This window comes from Macrosteles quadrilineatus, unplaced genomic scaffold (genome assembly GCF_028750875.1).
Source record: "Macrosteles quadrilineatus isolate MER2022 unplaced genomic scaffold, UCM_ALF_1.0 Scaffold_1__1_contigs__length_201487025, whole genome shotgun sequence".
Lineage (NCBI taxonomy): Eukaryota > Metazoa > Arthropoda > Insecta > Hemiptera > Cicadellidae > Macrosteles > Macrosteles quadrilineatus.
Genome location: NW_026542594.1, coordinates 67367510 through 67393298, shown reverse-complemented (window position 1 = coordinate 67393298; position 25789 = coordinate 67367510). Strand labels below are relative to the sequence as shown.

The 25789-nt window shown below is 33.1% G+C and overlaps 2 protein-coding genes across 2 annotated transcripts in view; one reads left to right on the top strand and one right to left on the bottom strand.

Moving 5' to 3' along the window:
• LOC128983478 (alcohol dehydrogenase class-3) overlaps window positions 1-2557 on the top strand; it is a 35961-nt gene extending 33404 nt beyond the window's left edge. Inside the window, exon 10 of the mRNA XM_054402776.1 lies at window positions 2366-2557. Coding sequence (XP_054258751.1) covers window positions 2366-2390 — 25 coding nt within the window. The 3' untranslated portion in view covers window positions 2391-2557. The remainder of the gene's footprint in view (window positions 1-2365) is intronic.
• Window positions 2558-2935: 378 nt separating this feature from the next.
• The window catches only part of LOC128983477 (uncharacterized), a 270262-nt gene continuing 247408 nt past the window's right edge, over window positions 2936-25789 (bottom strand). The window contains exons 4-8 of the mRNA XM_054402775.1: window positions 22753-22830; window positions 21522-21703; window positions 18480-18678; window positions 17202-17308; window positions 2936-11210 (exon numbers count right to left, since the gene is read on the bottom strand). Of these exons, the coding sequence (XP_054258750.1) occupies window positions 11085-11210; window positions 17202-17308; window positions 18480-18678; window positions 21522-21703; window positions 22753-22830 (692 nt within the window). The 3' untranslated portion in view covers window positions 2936-11084. The remainder of the gene's footprint in view (window positions 11211-17201; window positions 17309-18479; window positions 18679-21521; window positions 21704-22752; window positions 22831-25789) is intronic.

The following is a 25789-nucleotide window of genomic DNA, read 5'->3' as shown; positions in this document are numbered from 1 at the left end:
CCTGTTATGTTGGGGCGTTGGCCTATTTTAAAATTGTAAGTGACATTTAAATAAGTGTCAATGACATGGCTATTATACAGGGTGTCCCGGAACTCTCTACCAATATTGTAATATTTCATGTCATTTCATTCATTATTTAGTATTAAGTTTTTTAAAATGTTAACTTTTGTTCATTCACCTTTGTTAATAATCACTCCTCAGAAAGGCTGTCCTAATATTAATTTTCCTAATTTATATAATTTCATTAATATGTTCAATTAATCATTAATAATATTCATTCCATAGCCTAAATATATATATTTTTTTACAAAGCCCACAACCTAATTATTTATTAAATATGTAAGAGAATTGCAATACATCCAAATTTCTTATAATATCATTGCAAAATTAGTCCTTAAGGAATCAAAATTTAAGAAGCAGTGAAAGTGATCCCATGTGTTCAACAATGAATGATGTGAACATGGATTGAGAGAGAAGGAAGCCATTAACTTGGAGAAGTTGAAATTGTTAGAAGAAGGAGTCAAATTTTTACCTAAATCAAATTCATTCATCAAGAAGACCAGTTTCAAGTTATATCACAGTAGCCTAAACCTCAAGAGGACTCAACATTGTTATCATTGTTATCTTCAAAATTAAGTATAACCTTATCTTTAAACTCTTTTAAATTTTGTGCTAATTGGAATTACCTTTTGGACAACACCAAAATTAGATTTTTTCATTGTTGGGATTGTGTAAGTTAAACACCTTAATTAGGCCTATACTTGGACACTATCAAATTTATTAATTCTTAGCATTCAAGCCAGCACGACACCCTACCCTGAGATATATCACATCTAAATTATTTGATTTGAACCTTCAAGTTATTATTCCAATTTATCTTTTATTTCAATTTAATTTCAACCCCACACACCATTGTCAATCCTTGTACCATTGTACAACCATTGTAACGTCAAGCCTTTTCTCATTGCATGTTAATTGGTCATTTGTTTAAATAAAACACCTTTTGTAATTCATATCTTTGTTAACTTATTAACTTTAAACATTTATAGAATAGGCCTAACCTAAAATGGATATTATAAGGTGAGTTAACAATATTTTAGGGCATAGTTCCTGGGTAAGAAACATATCTAAATATCATATTTAAATTGTCCGGAAGTCCTTAGTTACTCAGATAGCCGCCATTTTGTTTTTTTTTCAATTACTAATTTTTTCTGAAAATTGGTTAAACATACGAAGTTGAAACTTTGCACAAACATTTATGACAACTAGAAAAAAATACAAAAAAATTATGACGATTTTTAAAATTCATAAAACATAATGGCGGCTGCTTAAAATTTTGTTTCTTAAATTACTCAAAAACCGTTGATTTTACAAAAATTTTACAAAAATAATTTTTTTAAGTATGCGCTGCAACTAACCTCCAGCGGTCACGTATGACTAAAACTGCCATATCTCAGTTAATACTCGTCCGATCTTAAAGATTAAGGTGTCGATCAATTTGTAATAAAATTACCTTAAAAAAATTATTCTTGTAGAATTTTTGTAAAATCAACGGTTTTTGAGTGATTTAAGAAACAAAATTTTAAATGGCCGCCATTTTGTTTTATGAATTTGAAAAATCGTCATACTTTTTTTGTAGCTTTGTCTAGTTGTTATAAATGTTTGTGCCAAGTTTCCATTTAGTATGTTTAACCATTCTTTAGAAAAAAATTAATAACTGAAAAAAACAAAATGGGGCTGTGTGAGTAACTAAGGACTTCCGGACAATTTTAATATGATATTTAGGTATGTTTATTACCCAGGAGCAATGCCCTAAAACATTGGTAGAGAGTTCCGGGACACCCTGTATATTGTATATGCTTTTTTCTGATAGTAATTATTACCAACATAGGCTGTATGCAGAAGGTAGTAGAAATTTCAGATTGGGTATTATGGAAAGGTTTTGAATGCCTAATTTACATTACAATTATCACTGTATCATGATTTGAAATATTAGAGTGATGAACTTTACTGTTGTATAAGCTTAGCCTTGCAGCAACATTAGCCTGGTATTATAATACCATGACTTTTAAAGGCTGTACGGTTAAGTTATGGTCGTCTCCGAGGAGATCACCTGTCCAACACAATAGTCCGAATTTTCAACAGTCTAATTCTAATTATTACTTGTTTTGAGAAGATTGAAGTTACTTATCTTTCTGTTATTAATGAACGCTCTTTCTGTATAACTATTGAGTGTAAAATGTTACCAGTAACCTCATTGTAACACATAGTATTACTGTTACACCACATGGGATATTAATTTGTAAAGAGTCTCTACAATTTCTCTGTTATCTATGGTGTATCTAACTCTAGAATCTTTTTCCAGCATCCGAGTGGTTGTAAACTTTTGAAGAGCGAGATAGACTGCACAAACTCGCCAAACAAATACCAAATATGTGCCTATATGTTTATATCTCTCTTGCTTAATTATATGGTGCTCCTGAGACTATGTAATTCTTATATGTAACCAAAGGTTTATCTTATTTATTGGCATACCAAAATAAAAACTTAATTTTCATTGAGATTTCTCATAATATAATCTAATCCCCTTCTATAAAGAGATACATACAAGCTTGTGTACCATTCAGTGTCTTTATATTGTATGTAATTGTTGTTGTTTCTCCACACACCTGGTGCTTCACAATGCATGTGTGGAGATTTCCAACATCAACACTTGGAGTTTTAGGCCTAATGTTTTCCATTGAACAACCTCTTGATAGAAACTACTGTCATCCATTTTAAAGTTTCAGTGAGATTTCTCAGAAACAATGTATATTGTAGAGAAACTTTTGCCTGGGCTTGTGTTGCAGACATAATACCTAACAAATAAATTAGTTTGCCATTTGTTTGAAACTCAGGATCTTAGGAATAATAAATGACGTACAACGTATTTCAATAAATGCTTTGCTTAAAAGATATCCATTCTTTATTAAAAATAAAGCAACAAACAAAAACTAATGATTTGGCGACACATTACATTCTTGCAGTAACATCAACAGTTTACAATGCTCCATTTGCTTGTTATACATAACATGTCTCATTGACTAACACAAACGCACAGTCACACCATTAAATGCACATGAAATTATAATTGTTCCCGATATTGTTAATACCTATACAACAAACAAAGTGATAGATATTTGCTGGCAGTCATGTATCGCATATCGCACAACTTGATGAAGCCTAGCCGATAGACGTAAACTACTACACTAAGCGTACACAATAGCCTAACTAAACAGTACTATAAACGTACATAGAGACCTTTGGTCCTTAAATTAGGGGTCTGTTAAAATGAATTGATCAAATGTGGTTGTAGAGGGTGGCATCTAAAAATACTACACAAACAGTTTGGATGTAAATAACTCAAAAACAGTTTTTATAAATGATTTTATTATCTTTAATTTGTCATACAGCGAGTTTTTATAACGTTAGCCAAATGACAAGTACTGTGAGACACCTATAGAACGACAAAACAAGCTCATATGTTTGTATACCAGTTTTCTTCACTTCATTGCTTATCGGCTGATATGCATTGTTGCATTGTTGTCCATGAGGTTTAGTGTTTTAGGAATTTATAATGAATAAAACCATTGACTATTGGATGAAGATAAGACTCAACATGGTGTTTTCACAAGCTCAAGAGTATATATTGTAGAAGAATACTTAGAAAATGTATACCTACAATGCATACTCTATTAAGCTTAGAAAAACACTGATGAAGGCAATGAAGTGAAGAAAACAGGAATACCAACATATGGCCTTATTTTTTTGTTAAAATATGTCTCACAATACTTATAATTTGAGTTGCTTTAAAAAAAACACCCTGTATATAAAGAGACCCATAGTTGGTGTTCCTTAGGTTTTAATTTAAGAACCAGAACTGGGAACGGATTTTATTGACATTATAATGCTACAAATCTGAAATTACCATTATAATTTGATTACTTACAGACCCCTTTCTTAGTTAGACAATGGTAAAACTATTTACACATTCCTTCCATCCCACATGATATTGTTGTTAACTGTACCTTATTACCTTTTTTTTTAGAATAATATCAAGAGTGATAAGGATGTGACCAATCCTCGCCACTTTCTAATGAAGGGCCAGGATTTCAATGTATAGGTCATTTACGTTTGCAGAAGTAATGTCAAGTTTTGCTTAACACTTGCAGCACAGCTTTTCTTTACTAAGTTCAACTTCCTTGCAATGGTGTAATCTGGACTAAGCTGTGGTGATTTTATTTTGCAACTGAAACCTTAGGTATTTATTGAAAAGAAAAAAAAACTAAATTGAGTGTACAGTAGTTTTATATGACACTGACATGACAGATTCTAAACATAAATGCTAGTAAAGCAATTTGTTAGATGTATGGTAGTTTCGTGGTTTTTTGCCATGGATTAAAAAGATGCTGTTAACAACAAAATCAGGCAGGAAGAAGAAAAAATACAATAAATTTTAACCTATCAACAAAATTGTAGTAAATATCCTAATATCATCAATAATAGATTAGTATCTCAACAATATATTAACAAAATAGAAATATATTTTGATGTACATTTTAAAACTTTTACAACCAACACGTTCAACGCTACAATAATCAGGCAACTCTCTTTTTTTTAGACAATGCCTAAAACATTTTACATTAAATAAAATTGTTCAGTAAGTTTTCTGTTCAACATACTTCCATATTTGTGATGAGACTTTTAGTTCATAAGCTTAAATTTTACTTTCAATGTTTAAGTTGATCTTAAAGCTCAAGTCATTCCCTCTTTGATTCCACTCATACTATAAAAGTTAGATTTAGTATTGTGTATGAATTTTTCATTGTAGGTGTTCTGTTTCAATTTGTTAACAACAAATGTTCACTGAACAATTTTATAAATTATCTGGGACAATCATTCCTTAATCAATTCAACTGTGCTGTCAAACACCTAATGCTTAACTAGTATAATATTAACATAAACAACACGGAGTACGGTACCAGTAAATAACTATTTTGTACACTTTACAAATCAATGTGTCTAATGTATTTATTTAGTGACTATACCAGACTAAACATAGATCCTTGCACCAAAGCAGACTTTCCTAACAGTCTGAACATTCAGGCAGTAAGTTGATGGAATTGTTAAAATTAATTATTCAGGTTTGAACCTATGAGTCTAACCGAGCTATGGAGATAGGAGATGTAATGGCTGTAGGCCTACAGTAATGTTGAATACCGGTACAGTATTTCATGAACACAGAACTACAGTTAAAACTTAGTGGAGTAACTCTATAGAGGCTGCAAAACATTCACTAGACAGACACTTAATGTTTTCAATTCTTTTACATGGCTTAGTTACACATAACCCAAGTTCAAAAGAAAGTCGTTGCCAATTGTGTTTTGAATGTTCAGATATCAGTATATTTATTTTTATAATGTTATGTAAAGCGCTATGTTCTGTTTCTTAATAAATGTCTATTGTCCCTTTCGAGTTTTTGTTGAAAAATGATTTCTTGGTGGCAATCCTGTAGTATAACATTTTAAACATACTCAATTGGAGTAATTCACTACTATCTTGTTAACATATAGGACTTATTATTGCCAAAATGATGCATCTTAACCATTTGATTAAGATTACACTCTTTCACGTAATTCATTAACATTCTCTTCAATTAAAAGAGGCAAAAGATTTACTTCAAACACTATCTTTGAAATTATTTTTTATAAAATTAATTTCTCTAGACATAAAACAGAAGAAGTTATACAATCAAGGCTCTCACTGTAATACTTTCAGGACCTGACAAATATATATCAGGTAGGTAACTTTGTCATTGATGCATATTTCATTAAAAAATGTAACGGGCTTAGATTAAGTAAAGGTAGCATCAAGGTTTTCACTTCAAAATAAAAATATGTAATCAAAGTGTAAATTCAGTTTGGAAATAGAATGCACAGCACCCAGCCTGTGGTTAACATTTACAGGTAGAAAAACATTCTTGACTTTTCACTAATACAATTACAAATATGAAACTATGCTTTATCTTAGAAGACAGAAAAGCTGTATGATTCTAAAACATTCAGAACACAATTATTGTAATGTCAGGTATGAAAAACTAAAGTTTCAAAATATTTATCACAAAATATACTCACAACATACAAGTTTAGGCCGATAAAATGCCAATCAACAAATCAAACATCAACATTGGTTCTGCATTATATAAAAATAATCCATGTCCTTATATGTTTGAGTAATTAATTGACTTAATTCAACTGCCCCCAAGGCATGATATAACTATAACGAGTAAGACCCTGTACTTTGTCAGCATGTAACTTATTGGTTTGAATTGAATACTGTACATTAGAAAATAACTCTGTGAAGACCAAATCTCAACAGAACCAAACCAATTCAATCAAACCAATTTAACAGTGTTAGGATCGGTTCTGTTTCTGTCTTAAGGAGGCATATTGAAAGTAGTTTTAGCACCTTGAGTGAACAAAATATTTTTCTATTTTACGTAAAACTTATCATATTTCTAAAAATAAGGAAAATTATGTTTAATCAGCTTAGTTGCTAAAGCAACACACCTTTGAACAATCTAAAATCTCATAAATGCAGGATGTCTCTGAAATAGTATTCTGTCAATAAAATGTTAAATGTTAAAAAACATTAATAAAATTTGTATTTATTTTTCTTAAAGATCCCTTCTAACTATTTGGATCCTGGCTTGACATTTACATATTATGCCAGTGATGTGACAAGCGAGAGTTTACAGTGAGGGTTAGCATAATTAGCCGTGTGGTTCGACACTATTCTACACAGTACAGAGCAACTACAATGCTTGATATGGTTTGTTTGTACTGTTGGTGCCCTTAACTGGAAAAAGACACAGGTACTTTTGAAATACAAGCAGGGGCGGATTTAACATTATTTCTTTTTAATTGCTTTCAACAGGTTTCAATTATTTTCTTTCCAGCCCACTTAGTTGATTGAGAATGTGAATCCTTAAAATTACTTCGCGACCAAAATGAAAAAAAAAATAGTTTTTGGTAAAATAAAAATGGATTGTCAATGTTTTGTACCTTCTTAAATAGATTCAATATGATATCCACTCCAGCATTAAACAAATTTATCTTCATTCAGAAAAATCTTGTATGAATCAATTATGTTCAGAAAATTATTGTCTGAAAGTCTGGATAAGAATAGTTGTCATTAAAATCTAGTGTTTATAATTTCTGTTTGCTACCTTCGCCTATGAATAGAACTTAAGTGTCCCAAAGATAATGGTGCTACTGAATAAAAAGCTAAGCTCATTGGTACAAATGTTCTTATCAATCATTTTTGCCATCTGGATTGCTTATATGATAATTGATATTAAAAGGCCTTGCCTTAGCAATAAAACAGGATTGCTAAGGTAAGGCCTTATAATATTAATTAATAAATTATTTCCTGATGTTTATGCTCCTTTATTTCAAACAGAGCCATATTAGGGACATTATGTTTTTGTGTTTGAAATTTTAATTTATTTCCCATATCGCTTTCATTATATCTCCTAATAATCTTTATTAAGTACAGCTGATTTTCATCCTTCATTGTAAGTTTTAACTTTTACATTTGGCTGTTTCTGGTTGTGTCTTAAACCCGGCCCTGAGAAGCACCATTTTGAAAACGCTACGAATAAAAATTCTAGTTAATCTATTTGTGACCATAGCTTGTGTTGGGACCACAGTACATTGTAATAGTGCATTTATTTACAAAGAAAAGATTACTCATTATCAAACTATGAGTGAACGTACAACATCTAAGGTTTGGCAAAGGTATTGTGTCAAATAGCATGTATTTGTTCCCCCTTATGATTCTTGTCATATTTACATAATTCAATTGAATTCCTTCTTTATAATATTTTATTAAAGATGCTAATTTCAGAAACATCCTTCATAAAAAAGGTGGACACTACTAAAGTCATTATTATTATTGATAATAAGAATGAGGATATATCTATACTGCAACAAGTGTAAAAATAATAAGGCAACTTAAGTATCTAGTTTTAATTTCTAGTTCAAAGTGTAATATAAAACTAGTCGAGTTGTATAAACAAAAAAAAACTTCAAATTGAAATATTCACCCGCTCGCTCATGATACAGTTATATTCAATGTAACACATCAATTGTTTTTTTTTATGAAACAAACAAAAGATTTGGTCTAACGTGAGCCCCGATGCCTTATAAACGTGACTCCTGTGAAAATTATTTTTTTTTTAACTCAAATACTGTCTGCAAAAACAGACAATGTTATGAGACAGTGGCATAACTTACTCCATAAATCCTGTCTTGTAGGAGCTCAAGCATTCATCAACAACCTCAATATTTTCATTAAAATCAATCTCAATATTAGTTCACAAAAATGTTATCCAAAATGTTGTGTTATTATTATTACACTTTTTTTGAAAACAGAAGTGTGCCTATACTTTTTTTACCAAAACAATTCAATGTTAATCTGACCGGTTGAGGTTTGTTATGCTACTGAGCTGAATGATTGGTTATGAGCTAATTAAGGGAGTGTCTGCCGAGGAGAAAATAGTAAAGAAACAATATGATTAAACTCTGTCTACTGGCTCTATGCAACTTAGTATTCAACAATAATGTATAATACTGTGCCGAATATTGAGTGCCCAGCAGTCAATATTGAATGAAATCTTACCTTCCAGATCAACTGGAAACATCCATAGCAAAGTTATCAATAGCATCGACAATCATGATAAAGGAATACTTGTATACAAACACTAGAATATTAGTGAAACACGTACCGTAATGTTCTTGTGTGTTTTACAAAATCGTTGATTGTCAGGGTGTTAAACAATAGACAAATGCTGTATACTTTCAAAATAAACTACCAAACTAAGATAACGAAGAAAGAATCGGAATATTTAATTGTTTTAATTGCAGATGGCTTAAAAACTTCTTAGTTACACAATTTAGAATTCTTAGATTTCATCAAGTGGTAAGTGAATTTTTTCGTATGAGTAACTTACTAATGACTAACTCGTGGGAATGGCATTTTCATATTTCAAAATAGTGTAGTTAGGGTACAAACACATTCCATGGTGCAGCCATGCACAGTACGGCCTGTAATGATGCTCCAAAGCTTCCGTGTTGAACAGTGAGGAGCATAGCTCGGTATATGACCGCTGCTCTTCATTTGAGAATGTTAACATTTTTTCTAGTGTCTTCACAATTTTGGAATGATAGACAGTGTAACCACAACTGTTGAAGTATCTCTATGTTATATAGTCATACCCGTTTGTATAATTTTTCTTAGTTTTAAAAAGTTGATATTTGTACTGGCTAGATGTTAAAGAAGTTCGTCACTTATTTGTGTCCAACTGTGTTGGATTTGTTTGTACCCTGACTCTGACTGTGGTATGCATAAGTGTGATAGGTAGTGAAAGCAGCTAGTAGTTTAAAATATATAAAGTATCTAACAACCTTTTACTGAATCAATTAACATTTCATTTTTACCAAACAAATCTTTGTTTTTGGTTTATTACATTTTAATGTAAGAAACTGTTACTTTTATTTTGAACAGATAACAAACCACCTGAACAATTCCACCAAATGCACAAGGAAAAACTACAAAAATATTTTCTTCAACAAGATATCTTACTATTAAAGAACTAATCTGCACTTCAGCAAAACTTCATTGACCATTTACATAGTTTATAAGCTGTATTAAGTAATTATTTCTATGATAGATGAGGAATAGTAAAAACAGTTTATGTAATAGGCATCACATAGACACGACATAGACATGTAGACAATAAACTTGTAAAAGACATGTAGAAGCATTCATTTAGTTACAATTTTAAGAAAACTAAACTTCAAGCTTTTATATTATTATCTGAATGTATAAAGGTAAAAATTACTAAACAAATTTGGTAAAAGACTATAGGAACCAAAACAGTTTAAATAGTGAGGCTTTTTACAGTGTAAAATAGGAATAATGAGCTGAAGAAATTAAGAGATATGTGTAATCTACTATCCAATACATTGGCAGTGAATGTCTTGTTTAGGAATTTTCAAACTACCGGTAACATATTATCTGTAAGAGATGGTGAACATTTTATAATACTTTGCAAGACAGTTTGAACAATCTACTGACTGTGAACATTCAACATTTATTGGCCAAGGTTATTAATTTCTCCTCACATTGAACTTACTAGTTTAAATAGAGATAAATTGTTGGAAAACCATAATCACAAATATTTATTGAAGTCTCTAACAGTGATTTAAAAACCATTCGGCAATTGAATGTTACAATTTGGAAATCAAAGAATAAAACATTATTTTACAAATAGATTAGTAGATAACCACAGCTATGTGCCCAAAACTATTCTCTGCTTTATACAGGTGGTGTATTTTCAACCTATTCTTTAATACTGATTTTTAACAACTCATATTGTTGCTATTGAGTCAGTCATAAGATGCTAGAGCAGATCAGTACCCTGAGTTGATATCTCATACACCCTCATCACAGCTAGGTTAAGTGAAAAGTTTATCTATTTGATAAAAAATACATACTTTTTTATCGGCTATGCATGATTGGTAATGTAAGTTATTGTAAAACCTATAATCACAGTATTGTAAATTATTGTTAAACTGATATTTTCAAGCTACTTTTGTAATATACCGTTGCTGATTGTGTAATATAATTTTAAAAACTTCATCTGTAAAATGTAGTACTTAGTACACAGCTACTACCTCTTTTTCTCTGAATTATTTTTTTATAAGTGTATTTTAATGGTTTATGAAAGTGCAGTTTTTCCATCACCAATCTATGCATAGTCAAACAACAAGTAAGAATAAGGCATTCCTAACTCATTTTCAGAGCTTTAAAGCTAAAGCAATAAAAAATGACCAAATTCAAACAGCCTTACTTTTATCTAATACATAAGAACAGTTACACTGTTATAAACATGGCATTAATGATTTGTCTTTACAGTTTAGTTTATACAACATTGATAGTGTTGAGTAGTCGGGAACGTTGCGTACAGCAGCCAATGTCTACTAGACGGTGTCCACCTCGTGGCAAACCTCCATGTAATCTGGGTGGTGCATGATGTCCTTTATCAGGTCCTTTAGAATGGTGTATCGTGGGAAGATGGGGTACACCTTAGAGTTCATATACTCGATCTGCAATCACAGAAACATATATCATTCGAGATTTTTAGTCTTTCACTTATTAAAAAAATATGTTCAGTTCATGTTATTCCTCCCAGTGTTATTCTGTGATGTGGGTTGAGAAGTAATTATTTTATAGCTTTTGGTTGTAGAATACTTTTATTAGGTACTTTCGTTCTTACTTTTACAGGCTATAAGTTACTCCTGTACTTTAAGTCATAAAGTGCCATATTTAGTTTGGTTTGAATAATGTTTGGAGTTAATGATTTTTTAGGCTGTGTATGTTGGTTTGGGACATGCTCATTGTAATTCAATTTGCATATTTATGAATTGTAATCTGCAGTATTAAGCTTAAAACAAAACTGTTTAAAAAATGTTTCTTTAAACATTACAAATTAATAATATGTTTCATACTTTAGTTAGGAAACCCCATACCTTTGTTCATACCTGCAGTCTTATAAACAGCAGTCTCCGAGGATTACTAGTTTTGGGTCATAAGACACATTCCCAAATCTAACATCAAATTAGTCCATGAAATCCTACAGAAGTCTTCGTCAGGAAATAAACACACGTCAAAACATAAAGTTCACATTTACCAAAAAAACATTTTTTTTCTGCAGTAGGCTAGACACATTTAATCACGGGACAAACCAACACAGACCAACAAACCTTGCAGCCTGTGTCGGCTATTCATTGCGATTACATGTGGCCTGCCTACCGTTTTATTGAGATGTTTTTTATGTTAAATGTGAACTTTACTTGTTGACGTGTGTTTATTTATTGATGAAGACTTCTGTCGGATTTCATGGACTAATTTTAAGTTGGATTTGAGAATGGGTATTATGACCCAAAAACTAGTAATCCCTAGACTACTGTTTATAAGACTGGAGACGGACAAAGGTACGTAACCTGTTATAAATTCATACAATCAGTCTTGGTGGCAAGAATGTTTTATACTAAAATTTTAGTTTTTAATAGCCCTGAACAGCAAGAAGAGACATGTATTGACTGTGAAACCAAGGTGATGTCTTGGATGAGTATCACGGATCCCAGTGCTGGCACATCAAATTCAGTACCAGTAAAGTTCATTCCTGTTCTATAAAGACTCACATCTTGCATATGGACAAGAAAATATAAAGTTTAACAAACATGCCAAAAATATGAAAGTAATAAATAAATGTTCTGCTGACACAAATTTGATCACTAGCATTTTATTTATACATTTTCTGACAAACTACCACAGGGATAGTTTGTTGTTTTTTTTTTAGTATTTTAGTTGTGAAACTAGAGAGGGGTTATTTTGTGAAAATGAAAGGGTAATGTAACATGAGAGAGTTTAAATCAAGAACAAGATATAAAGTGTCATAGAGGAATCTTCAGTAAATGCAAAGGAAGAGAAAGTGAGTGTATTACAAGTTTCCCACTGAGCTAAAGTTTGACGAAGGATGGAAGAGAGTAGGTCTTGAATGTTTGATGAATAAAACTGATCAAATAACCTGACTGAATATAAACATAAGAAAATATTGTTACACCTCCTCGCAGGGCCGGACTTAGGGCTTCAGGGGCCCCGGGCAAATTTTCCAATGGGGCCCTAGGTCTTCAGTGTTTGGGGCCCTCCGGGGGGATTGGGGGGTATGGAATACCCCCCCCCGCCCAAGCCAAAGGGGGGTCCGGGGGTCCTCCCCCGGGGAAAATTTATAAATTTAGGCTTTAAATAGAGAAATTTAAGGCCAAATAAGCAATAAGTTCTATATCAAAAATCGTTCTTAAAATATAACTATTTTAACATATTTTTATATACCGTACAGCATCTTTTAATGTTATACACAAAAAATAAAAATGTTTGAAACCTTATCTCTTGCATTCACTATTTAAAACACTCTGACCAAATGTTTCAATTGCTTTGTAGTACCAGTGACGGCATATTTGGTATGGTAGCATGGTAGGCTACCATAATATATTTGGATTAGAAGCATTGATATATTTTTGTTTATTACGTATTTAAATTATAGATTATTGCCGTCAATTTGTATGATTTTTCAATATTACTACAATATAGGTGTGATTATTTTATTTTTATAATCGTTTTGGTACCTATGGCATTCTTGTTTTCATAATACTGTATGTTAAAGTCGTAGCATGAAAAGTACCATTGAGGACTTTCAAGTTTGAGTTTTTTACTGACGAGCAAAATCTTGCAATGTCTAATAAACACTCACAAGCTAACTATTTATATGAGTAACTGAAAGATGGTTAAATGGTTCCAATATCGATTAATACAACACAAACATAGCATTGAATACAACATTACTCACTTCAGCTTTGTTTTTGTACTGTTAGTTTGCAGAATTACAATAAAATAACTCAAAAAGTAAGACAATTTCAACCAACTTGACGTGACCATTAGTCTCAAAGAACAAACTATGGGAGTAAAGTGATTTAAATTGATTTGAGTAGGCGAAAGACATTTTATGTGTGTGTATGCGAGTGCGTGAGACAGACAGGACTAGACAGGATCCCTTATCAGCTCATTATCATTGATTGTTGCGGCTGTTAACATCAGACGACTCTAGTTGTTTTAAAGTGTCTATATAGATTTTAAAAATCTTACTGGCGCTGTATGATTTTGACTCCAATGACTAAATTGGAGATCAACATTTCGACGCATAACTAGACTTAATTAATTACCAGTTTATTTTTAGAAGTATTTGAACTCCAGTAAATCTCCATTCAACACAACACAATTTTACAAGATACGTTCTACACTGGGACAAGAGTTTTCATATTTATTGTATTTTTGTCCCAAGCGCGGGCCCCCCTTCAACTCATTCGCCACGGCCGTACATTCGGGCGAGCGGCTTCATTGAAACTGAAACTTGTCCATCACAGCCTAGCACATATGCTCGTGTAAACCAGGCCTAAAGGCGTGGGGCCCAGTGCAACTCTGAGGAAAAGTCCCTTAGGGTCAAGAATTTCGTTCCTATTAATGCCTTAAAATGTACCTAAAAATAACCTTAAATATACGATAGCGAAAATAAAAATAAAGCTGTTACAAAAGAAGGCCATTTGGTAAGTGTCTGATAAATTTTCGAAGTTATTAATAAAAACTACTGTGCAAGGGGGCCCCTGTCGGGGCCCCCCTTGGCCCAGGGGCCCCGGGCGATCGCCCCCTCCGCCCATAGGTAAGTCCGGCCCTGCCTCCTCGCTCAAACTGAATGTGAGTTTGATTTAAATGATTTGTTTTGTACTATTTTTGACACTGGTTGAATTTTTCTAGTAAACTTCAACCATGCTGAAATTTGAAAAAAAAGGATTCAAATAATTGGCTTCTACCTAATATTTAAAACATATGTTCTATCCTTTGTTTGAAGTTCAAACAAAGAAATATAAAACAAAGGGAAATATACAAAGGGAATATTTTCTATTAGTTCCCGTTGCTGTACCTACCATTTGCTTTTAATCTAAGCAGAGCTTGGATTAAAAATCCATTTATAAAATTCTACTTATTTACTCAACATATTGCTAAAAAAGTTTAAGAAAAAAAACAATTTACTAATAGTCATGGAAAACCTTTTTAACTTGATTTGGTAATAAGAAAGTTATTAGTTATTGCAGCTTGTCAATGGAGTCAAAGCTGATTCCTCAAATGACCATGAGGAACATTACTAAAGATCACATACTAAATATTAATTAAATCTGAGCAATTACTTAACACTAATACCGAAACCCCGGTCTGACAGGCCCACGGGAATTTTCAAAAACGCATGTTGGCAACACTGTTTACTTGGTAGATTCCATTCCCCCAATACCTTCCCCCTTTTCCTTCCCTACCTATTGATATATCGTTTGTTCATTTTGCATAGGTGCCGTGACCTTGACAGGTCGTCTGTTCATAACATGTCCGTCTCAGAAGCCAAGCGTTAGTGTATTTTAAAGCGGGGTCTCACAGACCGAGGGTTTCGGTTTGTGTGTTTCTAAACAGGGTCCAATATTTTTCAAATGGGGTCTCACAGACCGGGGGTTTCGGTTAACGTCAGCCTTGGTGGGGTTTCGGTAGTAGTGTCAATAAATTAGGTAAGGTACTCACACAACGTGCAAGCCCCTTCACTAAACATAGTGGCAACAAATTACTTAGAGTATCTTTTATCTAATCAAGGAAACATATAAGTAATTTATCTTGTGACAACTAGAAACAATTTCTCATGTAGAGTTTAAGAAGTTTATTTTGCCATGTATGTAAAATAACACAATATAAATACCTAATATATGGAAGTAATGTGGTCTGACTAAAGTATTGCCAACTACAAACGAAAGAATTCTTCCTTCAGATGAAAGCAAATGTTATCCAACACTCAACTAATAACCTGTGTTCCAGGAAAACATTCTTGCTTTCTTCTAGAATAACTAATCACTTATTACAAACCACTCAACACAGACAGTCAAATAGGTTTGTTGATTGAAAAATATCTGTTCAGCTGATTTATATTTGGTTGTTCAAAACCTAAATTTGAAGGAAACATATGTAACAAAACAACTTTTGTTGATAATGTTCAAACATTACATCAAATAATTTTGCCTTGGTAAAATCTATCTATAAGTATAAAAGAGGATGTTTGTATATATATTTGTTTGTTTGTTTGTTTGGGGGTGATAAACTCGGACACCGCTGAACCGATTGCCACGAAACTTGGTACATACGTGTAGAATGTCATGGAATAGGTTTATACACCATCAATTTCGTGATCCGTCTAATCGGCTCCGCCCCAGTGGATCTAGAGTTTCCCATGTTAACCTTATGAGAAATGGAATTAATGAATCTTAACAGCTGTTTCAATTAAACAAGTTGGTTCTGTTCTATGATGTTCAATAGCTTTAAAGTTACAAGGATTGCCAACAGGGTGCAGCACTATTATTTCTTTTATATTTATGACAACTGCCAATTTGCAACCAAAAGGTGAGTGAGCGTAGCGAACGAACTTCAACCTGGAGGCGAGTTAGCGTAGCGAACGAGCTAACCTGAAGGCAAGTGAGCGTAGCGAACGAGCTAACCTGAAAGGCAAGTGAGCGCAGCGAACGAGCTCCAACCTAAAGGTGAGTGAGCGTAGCGAACGAGCTCCAACCTAAAGGTGAGTGAGCGTAGCGAACGAACTTCAACCAGGACGTGATTGAGCCATGCGAACGAGACAATTAAACGTAACGGTACTTAAATTATAAATAGTCAAAGGCAAGACAACGTCTGCCGGGTTCAGCTAGTTTCTTATAAAAATGTTAGTGCTCATGATGTTTATTTTGATAATAATTTGTTCATAAATCTGAAATTTGCTCTTGAGAATAAGATTAATATGAAGATACCCGTGTGCAAATTGCACAGTCTAGGGTCCAAAACTTGTTTCCAAGGCAAAATAAGTCCAGTGCAATACCCATTTACTTTTTCAAGATTATGTTTGTTTAGAACAGTTGTCAGGTGATTCGAACTACTGTTTTACAATTAATTTGTTTAATATAGATCTACACTATAAAGAGAGTGATTTAACTACTTCAATGAGGTCACAGTTGTCATTAAAGTAGCCTATTTGTTTTACATTTGTATAAACTGTTTAGTTGTTTAGAATCTGACTGTGGTTACACATTCAACTGAAGGAACAGCTGTTAAATTACAATTCACATCTAAACCGTTGTTAAGAAAGTGGATTTAAGTGAATCTTTTAAAATACTCTAGAAATAAATTAAATGTTAGGGGACAAAATCCTTAAGAAAATTAACTTTTTATTATCCATTCACAGGTGTGTTAGACCAAAAATGAATCCTCTATCTCAATCATAAAAATCGGTTACGTTGGATGGCTGAAAAAGGGATGTAACAAGGAAAAACCTTATTGTATTAAGTATCAATTCGTCTCACATAAAAATACATTTTTATAAAACATCTAAAAATATTTATTCAAATGAAAAGACATATTTGTCAAAATACCAACTGCATCCTTTACTCTGATTTTGCATTTACCTTTAATTCTCTTATGAGATTTCTAAGGCCGGAATATTTCTTCAGCAGACGGTAAAGATCGTTGGTCATCTGAGTGTTTTCTCCTTCGATTTGCGCTGTTGTCATATCTGCAAGCAAAGTTAATGTTGTCGAGGTTGGTACATAATCATATAATGTATATGGTATCGGTACAAAACCTTTTAATATTATATAAAAAACCATAGAAATAAAAAAAAAACAATAAAAAATATGAAATACAGGTACTGCTTGAAAAAGTAACTTGTACGGTACCTAAGCAAACAAATCTTCAACTTCTAACAAAATCAATAAATTATTATTGCAGTGAGCCCTGGCTGGCTGCGGCAGAGCCATAAAAGACTGTGTAAGGTTTAAGCATTGACTATACACCTCATAGTTGTTAGGGTAAGGTGAGGTGGAGGGGATTTCACGATTTTTATTTCAGCACCAGTTTTTCAATACAGACAAAAAAAATTACAGCATATTGGCCGCCATGGCGTGCATAGTTTTGATCATAGTTTTTAGTTAATATGATGGACTAACAAGTCATATATATTAAATGTAATTAATTAAATCACACTAACTCTATTTATTTAGGTAAAACAAGTTAAGCAAAATAACACAAAATAAAACAACCTCTGAAACCTACACAAACACTGCATGCCAATATTTAACTGAGGTGCTGAGGTAAAGAGTCATGTTTAACTTTCCAAGATTACTGTAAAGCTTTCATTACCGTGTCTGGCTGATCCTTTGACACAATATAGTTCTTGATTGTTTCTGACAAGTCTACTTATGCGTAATGTTGGATAAATCTCACATAATAAAGCATGATTAGATACATTTTGATCCATAGCCTAAAAAAGCAAGCATTTTTATTATAAATAGTCAATTTTGTTTATATCAAACTGTAATAATTAATTGTTTTACTGGATAACAGTCAAATAAGTTAATCCAGAATATAGTAATTAGTGGCAAACAATTTCTGTTTACTCCAGGTTTACTTAACTGGTTTCTTAACGGTTTCTGTTTACTTAACTGATGGAGATTTAAATAAAATCCATCACTAAAGTGACAAATGTGTTCTTTAAAAAGTTGCTCATTTGAAGCCTGGGATGTGTGAGAAAAAATCCTATCCAGAAGACCACAATCAACATCCAAGGAATTTACCTTCTTAGCAAAAAGAACAAATTCTGTGTTAGCAAACCGTACCTGTTATTGGCTATCCCTTCATATTAAGCTACATCAATGAGGATTTTGGATAATTTTATATACAATTACCACTGAGCCTCTCCATTCTTTCCCTTCGTTTTTCCTCCTCTTCGGCAATCTTGGCTGCGGTCTTCACTCCTTCCCCAGATTTCTGCGTTTTTTCCATGATGGCACAAGCTCGTAGCACAAACGCTGGAACTGTCTCCTGTTTCTCCTGTTTTGGTATCTCCACAAGCGCCCAGTACTGGGTCTCCAGGCGAATTACTTCCTAGTAAACACGTGATTTCATAGCTTTACTATCTTTGTAGCCGATAGTGTCTATACTCTAATATCATCGGTGTAAATACTACTCCAAATAAAATCCTACAAAAAATCTTCAATTTAAATACAATACAACTAAGTGTTCGGTACTATGAATTTTACAAACTTTAACTTAAAAGAATTCAAAATATCAGAATTTTAAATATTTATTTATTTTATAGTATGGTTGCCATTACAGTTAAAAGTATTACAAGTAATTTAAGTATTACATGTAAAAGAATTTAAGGTATGTTTTAGTACAATGAAATAAACGGTATCCCATCAGTAATCTGACATAACAATTCTCCCAATAGTTTGTCAACAATGCTTATCATGTGTTAGCTGTGGGAGTTGTAGGCTACATTAGCTGTATGGGCTAACAGTAACATTTCTGTCTAAGGAACATGTCGGCCTTAGTCAGTAACAAGAGACTACAACAACGCGCCACTCATCCTACACTCATCTCCATTCACTTGGCTTAAAATACCTACCTTCGTATGTTCGCCATTTCAAAGTAAAGTACTAAAAAAGTATAAAGTACTATGAATAGGGGGAAACAGTAAAAATTTGTTTTGGTGGTCCTGTAAATTTTTTAAATTATTACCTTTACATTTACTTAATGGCATGGAAAAATAATAATTTTTGTGTAGCCCTACTTTTACTATTTTTACTTTCTCCCCCTATACCATAGTATATGGAGAAAGTATTGTTTTCGTCAAAATTTTCGAGTTTGAGTTTTGAGTGGATGTATTCGTTTTGGGTCCCCCTGGACCCAAAAAAGTGGTTTTCGAAGTGATGTCTGTGTGTGTGTGTGTGTGTGTGTGCGTGTGTGTGTGTGTGTGTGTCTGTGTGTCTGGATGTGTACAGAGCTAGAGACTACACCTGTGGTCCGATTTCGATGAAATTTGGTATGCATGTTCTAATCCATGGTATCTCGAGGCGTTTTTTTCATTTTTTTGAAATTTTGATTTTTAATGAGGATTTTCCCATAAAAACCCATTAAAAACTGGAAAAATCGGATTTTCTCAAAAATGGCCCGAACGATTTTGATAAAAATTTAGTATGTTGTAGCCCTTTACATTCTGAACAAAATGGTACAAATACCATTTCTGTAAAAATTACGGTTCAAAAGTTATTGTAAATTATGTTATTTTCCCATAAAAAAACCCCATAAAATAATGAAAAATAGGGTTTTGGACAAAAATCCGGTTTTTATTTAACATAGTATGTTATGGTCCTTACAATTTTTATAGTTTTTTTTAATTTTTTTTAATTTTTATTTTTAATGGGGATTTGCCCATAAAACCCCATAAAATAACGGAAAAATCGGATTTTCCCAAAATTGGCTCGAACAATTTTGATTGAAATTTAGTATGTTATAGTCCTTTAAATTCTGAACAAAATTTTTCAAATCCCATTTCCGTATATTTACTCTCACCGCTTACACACGATGAAGGCTGTTGACAAACTTATGGGAGAAAGTATGTGTCAGAATGCTGATACCGTTTATTTACTTTCTCCCCCTATACCATAGTATATGGAGAAAGTATTGTTTTCGTCAAAATTTTCGAGTTTGAGTTTTGAGTGGATATATTCGTTTTGGGTCCCCCTGGACCCAAAAAAGTGGTTTTTGAAGTGATGAATGTGTGTGTGTGTGTGTGTGTGTCTGTGTGTCTGGATGTGTACAGAGCTAGGGACTACACCTGTGGTCCGATTTCAATGAAATTTGGTATGTAGGTTCTAATCCGTGGTATCTCCAGGCGATTTTTTCATTTTTTTGAAATTTTTTTTTATGTGGATTTTCCCATAAAAACCCATAAAAAACTGGAAAAATTTGATTTTCTCAAAAATGGCCCGAACGATTTTGATAAAAATTTAGTATGTTGTAGCCCTTGAAATTCTGAACAAAATGGTACAAATCCCATTTCTGTAAAAATTACGGTTCAAAAGTTATGGTAAATTATGTTATTTTCCCATAAAACCCCCATAAAATAACAAAAAATAGGATTTTAGACAAAAATCTGGTTTTTATTTAACAGAGTTTGTTATGATCCTTACAATTTTGATAGTTTTTGTCATTTTTTAGAAAATTTTATTTTTAATGGGGATTTTCCCATAAAACCCCATAAAAAACTGGAAAAATAGGATTTTCTCAAAAATGGCCCGAACGATTTTGATAAAAATTTAGTATGTTATAGTCCTTTATATTCTAAACAAAATGATACAAATCCCATTTCTGTAAAAATTACGGTTCAAAAGTTATATTAAATTATGTTATTTTCCCATTAAATTCCCATAAAATAACGGAAAATCGGATTTTCCCAAAATTGGCTAGAACGATTTTGATAAAAATGTAGTATGTTATAGTCCTTTAAATTCTGAAGAAAATTGTACAAATCCCATTTCCGTATATTTACTCTCACCGCTTACTCATGAGAAAGGTTGTTGACAATCTTATGGGAGAAAGTATGTGTCAGAATGCTGATACCGTTTATTTAGATAGGGGGACATAGTTTAATAAGCCATTTAGAGTGTACTACTACCACAATTCTATCTTCCCTTCCACCTTAGTTTTTGACCCTGATAGTTAGATGTAACATAAAAGAAGTTACAGTAAATTGTCCATTTAGTTTGACTTGTTCAAAAAGTTGGTGTATTCAACAAAAATTACCAATTGATACAGTATCAGGACTCTTTGTTGATGGCTCAATAATAGAACTATTTAAATTTTTATTCTAAAACTAGATACATCTTAACAATGGGACTGAATATCTAGTTTTATCAATAGTCAAAGGTTTTTTACAGGCCTACCTTTATCATAGCCTTAAGCAAGGTGTACCGCTGGAACACATTGCGGGTGTTCTTGCTCTCTGTGTACTTAGCCATGAGGGTGACCAGTGCCTTCTTGGCTGTGTCGTAGGACTCCTCCAGTCTCACTCTGACAGCTCTCAGCCTCTCATTGGTCTCCATCACCTCCTCCTTCGTCTGCCCACCTGTGTATAGACATGTATTAGAAACCACCATACACCTTGTCCGCTTATGAAACATCTGGTACCGCCAGCTATAAGCCTACTGTCCACCATGTCCCAAAGTACGGTGGCGGCACAATAAGTTCACATGTACCCCATGTGCAACCACACAATGGTATCAATGAGCTTCTCAGTCAGAATCTTGATCTCGGTTGTGCTTAAAGTGAGCAATAGAGTATGGTCTGACATCCATGTGTTGATAGTATGCATGACCCGGTTCAGTTTCAAGTGGGCCAGCTCAACTTTAGGTGCAGCTTTCAAAGCCACAACATCATTGGCGTACCTAACTAAAACGGTTTCCTCAAACCTCAAGAAACTGCCGTAGGCAGTGTGACCTTTCTGTAAGAGAAGAGCAGGTCTGGGTGTCCCTTCCTGTCGAGCACAACCTTAGCTGTTTTCCAGCACAAGGGATGAACCACCCCCTCAGCCAGGTTTTTAACATCAGCCTGTCAGTGTCACTGGCGGTGGTGGTCCTCATTGTGGCACCCCATCAGGTCTAGGAGTCTTGTTGTCTCTGTTCAAACCCCACCTCCTCAATTGTCTGACCATCTACTCGTACTTACCGACAGAGAACAAAAAGTGCCTTAGACAACTATTGCGTTGCTCTCATCTATAAATTTTTTTAAAACTTTTTTAACAGCATCCCTCTGCCTACATGTTTTTTGGTACAGTAGTTACAAAACAAAATCTACTGTAAAATTATTTCTAAATTACAAAACACGTATTGTTATGGAGGGTTCAAAATAATATAAGCTTATTCTTCTTAACACCATTTGGGCTTTTCTTGCAGAGTCAGGCTCAGCTATTGCCCAATCGCACCCCTACAGTCAAGCAGCATGCCTCAATACGGTGCCTGAGATACGGTAGAGAATTTGTAAATAGACAGAGACAAGAATATATTCAGAAAAAAAATTGTAATTGCAAATTATTTTAAGAAACAAGATAGTGAATTAAATGCTCTATATTCCATGGTAAAATAATTTTCTTTTAATAGAGTAATTCTTTGTACTCACTGGCAGTGCCTTCGTCCTTGACATCCTGGACGATCCTGCGAACACTCTGGGTGAACTTGCCCACCAGGTTGGTGCCCGCTGCAACAAACACGCAACTTGTAATTTTTTTATTTTGAAAGATTTGACATAGTTGATCATTTTTACCTTTTACGTTTCAATGTAAGACCGATCCAAACCTTTTTACAATATAAACAAATAGCAGTTAAATTTTGTGACAAATGAGGAAATTGCTTAGCTAAGACCTAAGTTAGTATTTTTATAGAAACTATTTTCTTCAGTCAATTATTTCATACAACTTCTGCTTTCATGGGATTTTTAAAAATATATCTAATATCTGTTGTTTTCCTTAAAGATGAACCGAAACACATAATTTACTCTATAAAAATCATTGTAATAGGCCTATGGTGGTAGGTAGCCTACTATGTTTAACATGTCCAGTATAATAGTATCAATTATCACTCGGATAATTGTTTTCCGATATATGTTAGAATAGTCATTACTGTAACCTGGCATATTGCATTACTCTTACAAGATATGTTTGCTTATCTTATATATTAAAACTTGACAACAGGGTTTTTTATTTAACGATTCTGAGTTAACCACTTGACGAATTTTAATGATTTTTGTGTTGAAAGAAAGATAATTTTGAAAACTAGGGAATGTCGAAGCCATAATTTTAGTTTATGGTTTCAGTTTTTCAGAAAATAAGTTTAAAATTTTAGAAAGTCTAGCAGCCGACGCTAACATTCTAAGATTAGCTTTTGGTATAAAACCATTTGCCATTTGCGTAACAGCTGTAAACATTCAGAGTTTGTGACAAAAATTCAGCATTTGGATGAAAATTAAATGACATACGTAGGGTTGACTTATTTATACTATATGTGTAATGCTATAATCATTGATACGTTCTTGAATATACAAATATTCTATAAAACTATGAGGTTAGTTTATTTACTCTGTGATTTTCTCATTGATTATAGGAATTAAATAAGGCTCTATAACCATTACTGTATACGAATCGAAGCTCACGAGTCTTCAAAAGAAAGTTTATGAAAATTATTTTACTACTCGACTTTTTGCGGAAAGGTTGGGAAAATAACAACGATCACATATTTTAATACATCTTGGCAGTTATTTCTTAACAATAAATTATGACTGATTAAACTAAGCTTGAATTATGAATAGACATATTCATATAACTATATAAAGTTTGAATGGACTATTCGATTCCGTACGTAGGGACGGGCCAACAGCTTGTATCACTAAATGAGTGTCAAGCCTGGGAGAGACTATATCTGTTGATATATTCAGGGGTGTATCCAGGGGGAAGGTTTAGCAGTTTGAACCTCCTTAACCTTAAAACGTGTTTTTACAATTAAAATTTGTTCCCTACAATTCAAATATATCTTTTATATGTCTCTAAATAGCCTAAAAACAGGTCTAATTTTCACAAATTTCCCGAATCCCCTCCTTAGGATCCTCCTCATAAACCTATGGCATATTTGTTTGTGAACAGTTAAACCCGTGTGTATACGTAAGGTATTATCTATCTGTTATAAAACTCCTAGTAATCCTGTTGCTTAGGTTTATTTTTAAGAATTTACCATATAGGGAATAAGCTATTACCGTAGGTCTCATACCAACCTAGTTTTGTACCTAGTTTTGTCTTGACTTTGCAAATTATCTACCCAGGACTATGATTTACTTATTCATTTTGATTTCGCTGGCCAAAACCACCATCCGCTCAATTCAGCTCAAATATATAGGGCCTAGGCCTTCTAATGTAGATCTACTTTTTTATTTTCTACAGATCCAAAAATCCAACCAGTTTAATTCTATGAATAATTAGTTTTTTAAATGCTGAAAGTGAAATCACACCTGGAAACTTAATTTTAAACCTTCCCTTCCAATGATTCACTTTTAAAGTACAACACATTTCAAACACACTTCTTTATGCATGTGAAAGCATCGTAATTGTGTTGGGGCTATATTAATGAGTCGCATTTAACCAAGGCCCACTAGAAAAAACAGGCCATAATGCTGCAGCGCGGGCAGCACAAGCACAACGCTCCGTCACAGTGGTGGATAGTTGTACTAAAGTTGCCAGACGTAAATATAAAACAAATAACCAGCTTATTTACATAAAACATAATGCAGTTTGACAGTGAATCTATCCACAAGATGACGCCATGGATCCTGCAGCATGGCGTGTTTTTCTAGAGGAGCCTCGATTAAACACTACATTTAGATAACCATGCAAGAAATGCATATAGCAGCTGATTGGCAGTGAAGTAAAGAAAACAAAGCCAAACAAGAATATCTGTTTCAACGTATGAGCTTTTTTACGTTAAAAGGTATCTTAACGGTACTTACAATTTTTGGGTTGTTTTTGAAAAAGAAACACCCTGTATATATGTGTCCTGTTAAAGTGATAACTTGGGTAAAAATTATCTGATTTTGAGTAATGAGAAAACCATTTTTTAAAAAATCTAGTTTTTCAAAAAAAATATACCTGGAGACAGCATTATTAAAGTGTTATTATTAAGTTATTATATGTGTTATTTAAGTTATTAAAGTTATTATAAAGTGTTAATTAGTAGTCACATAAAAAATGCCATCAAAATCAGACCACGGGTATGGTTTGTACTAGTAGGTCTGTACACATCCACACATACACACACAGAGATAGCGGGATAGAGAGAGGGAGAGAGAGAGAGATAGAGAGAGAGAGAGAGAGAGAGAGAGAGAGAGAGAGAGAGGGAGAGAGAGAGGGAGAGAGAGAGAGACAGACATTTCATGCAAAAGTAAACTATTTGAAAGTATAGATTCAAACAGGAAGACTCAGACCAATAACTCAATGTGTTTACCATGTCTGAGAAACTGGAAAATGGAGATTGGTTAGACAATTTTCAAACATTTTACTCAAATTAAACTACCTAATATAGAAATTTAGGTACACAAAAAATTTTTGTATATTTAGTGCATATTGCTCTTTATAGCTGTCCGTGTCTACTCTTAAATAAGCTAGTTAGCTTGT